This window comes from Colletotrichum aenigma, assembly GCF_013390185.1.
Source record: "Colletotrichum aenigma strain Cg56 chromosome Unknown KSG_Cg56_contig01, whole genome shotgun sequence".
NCBI classification, from domain to species: Eukaryota; Fungi; Ascomycota; class Sordariomycetes; order Glomerellales; family Glomerellaceae; genus Colletotrichum; species Colletotrichum aenigma.
This window is the reverse complement of record NW_023500907.1, coordinates 3,290,551-3,292,763: the sequence shown is the minus strand read 5'-3', so window position 1 is coordinate 3,292,763 and position 2,213 is coordinate 3,290,551. Positions and strand designations below refer to the sequence as shown.

General features: G+C 51.6%; 1 protein-coding gene across 1 annotated transcript; it reads left to right on the top strand.

Moving 5' to 3' along the window:
• On the top strand, positions 1–1,200 carry lact-2-0 (Beta-lactamase domain-containing protein 2; the record flags this gene model as incomplete). Its single annotated transcript, XM_037316149.1, has 1 exon — positions 1–1,200. The coding sequence occupies one exon, from the start codon at positions 1–3 to the stop codon at positions 1,198–1,200; it is 1,200 nt and encodes a 399-aa protein (XP_037186177.1).
• Positions 1,201–2,213: the final 1,013 nt, after the last annotated feature.

The window sequence follows — 2,213 nt, the reverse complement described above, 5'->3', positions numbered from 1 at the left end:
ATGGCTCAAGCACACGGCACCTGCGACCCCAAGTTTGAACGGGTCCGCGCCAAATTCCAGGAGTTTGTGGAGTCAGGAGAAGAACTCGGGGCTTCGCTCACGGTCACTATCGATGGCAAAGACGTTGTCAACATCTGGGGTGGATTTGCAGACGCAGCCCGCACACGTCCCTGGGAAGAAAACACCATCGTGAACGTCTGGTCATCAACCAAGACCATCTCCGCTCTTGCCATCCTCTTGCTCATCAACGACGGTCAACTATCTCCCAATGACAAGGTTTCCAAGTACTGGCCCGAATTTGCCGTCAATGGAAAGGAAGACGTTCTTGTCCGCCATTTGATTTCCCACACTTCTGGACTGGCCATTCTGGAGGCGCCCGCAGTAGTGGCAGACCTCTGTAACTCTGAGCTCATGACCTCCAGGATTGCGCAGCAAGCTCCGCGCTGGACTTCCGGCACGGCTTCGGGCTATCACTCCTGGACATACGGCTACCCGATCGCCGAGCTTGTTCGCAGAATCACGGGTTTGAGCCTGAAGGAATTTGTCGCTAAGAAGATTGCTGGACCCGTTGGTGCGGATTTTCAAATCGGTGCCAAGGAGGAAGACTGGCCCCGTGTTGCGGAGTTGGTTCCTCCTCCGCCTTTCGTTCCACCCAGCGAAGCAGAGATGCCCCCTCCCGACTCACTCATGGCAAAGATGTTCAACCCGTTCCCGGATGCCGGTTTTGGCAACTCACCAGAGTGGAGGAAAGCTGAGATCGGAGCGGCAAATGGACACACCAACAGCAAGGGTCTTGCGACGATTTGGTCCAAGGCCGCCACGATCAGCGACGAAAGCAAACGACTGCTGTCGAAGGAAACCATCGATCTCATCTTTGAAGAGCAGGCATACGGTACGGATTTGGCTATAGGTCAAGTTGTCCGCTTTGGTACTGGTCTGGGCATCAGAGGGAATGGAGATGCCATCGTTGACTCCTGGATCCCCGAAGGTAGACTTTGCTTTTGGGGTGGTTGGGGAGGCTCTATGACGGTCAACGACATTGACCGTCATATCACGATTAGCTACGCAATGAACAAGATGGATCCTGGCACGGCGGGCAACGCTGCTGTCAGAGAGTATGTGGCTCAGGTTTACGAGGCTTTGGGGGTGCCGATTCAACGAGACTCCACCAACGAGAAGATGAAGATGTGGAAGTCTTAGCTCAGGAGGTAGCGACATAGATATTTGAGCGAATCTTTGACTGATTTTGTTGCAAGTATTTTATCGAGCGTGTATATGCCCAGAGATCCGGAACAACATATGGATGTTACCGCAGAGGAGCACCTGACGATATAATATTGGCTAGATGAATGTACGATACCTTTGAACTTCAAAACCCAGAAGCAGCTTTTTGAGAACATGGGTATAAAATAGAGGTATGTCTGACAAGCTTACCAGCATTTTGATTCCGGCATTCCATCTGCAACTCGTTTTACGGAAAATGACGAGGCAGCTTAGAAAATTAGGATGCATCGCGCATTCCAGAGTATCCTCAGTAAGCAGGATTCAGTAAGCAGGATTCTCCAGCAGTTTTTTGTGATCAGAAGCGTCTTGTGCACCACTGGGAACGCCGGCAATCAACTACCGACACATTTCAAAGATCGAGTGCATCTAGCCTGATCTTATGTCAGAACTCAATGCATGCAAGACTCGAGAAGCGTGTTACTAGCCAACTTTACCGAGGCAGTCAGCATCGCACGATGATTCCTTGGCTGTTGGCGATTTGTCGGTGGTCCCCATAACCCAATCTATTTTATCCGGGCTTGATATGCGAGCCTTCCAATCGGCTTCGTGTCTGATTCCAGGAGGTCCTCCGCAACCGGGTTCGCGACTGGCTCTCTTAAGGCATGCCCCTTGTCAACGTAAGCAAAGACCTTGACGGTGAAGACCCCCGCGCTCATCATCCCTGTGGAATAGGGCTGGTCTATCCAGCGACTTGCGAGAGTCTCGCAGCCAGTACGAATTGATTACTTGGCGATGTTACCTGCCTGCATGGCTAGTTTCCATTGCTAGACCCAAATTCTCCACCTTCACTCGCTCAAAGAAAAACTATGTCGCTAATGTTTAGTTTCGGTCTTCTGTGCCTTCTTGGCGCTGTTCGGCAACCCGACGGGGAGGGTCCTTCGGACTCTGCATATATTCTTGTGTCACCTGTCCCCTTCTGCTTGTGCTGT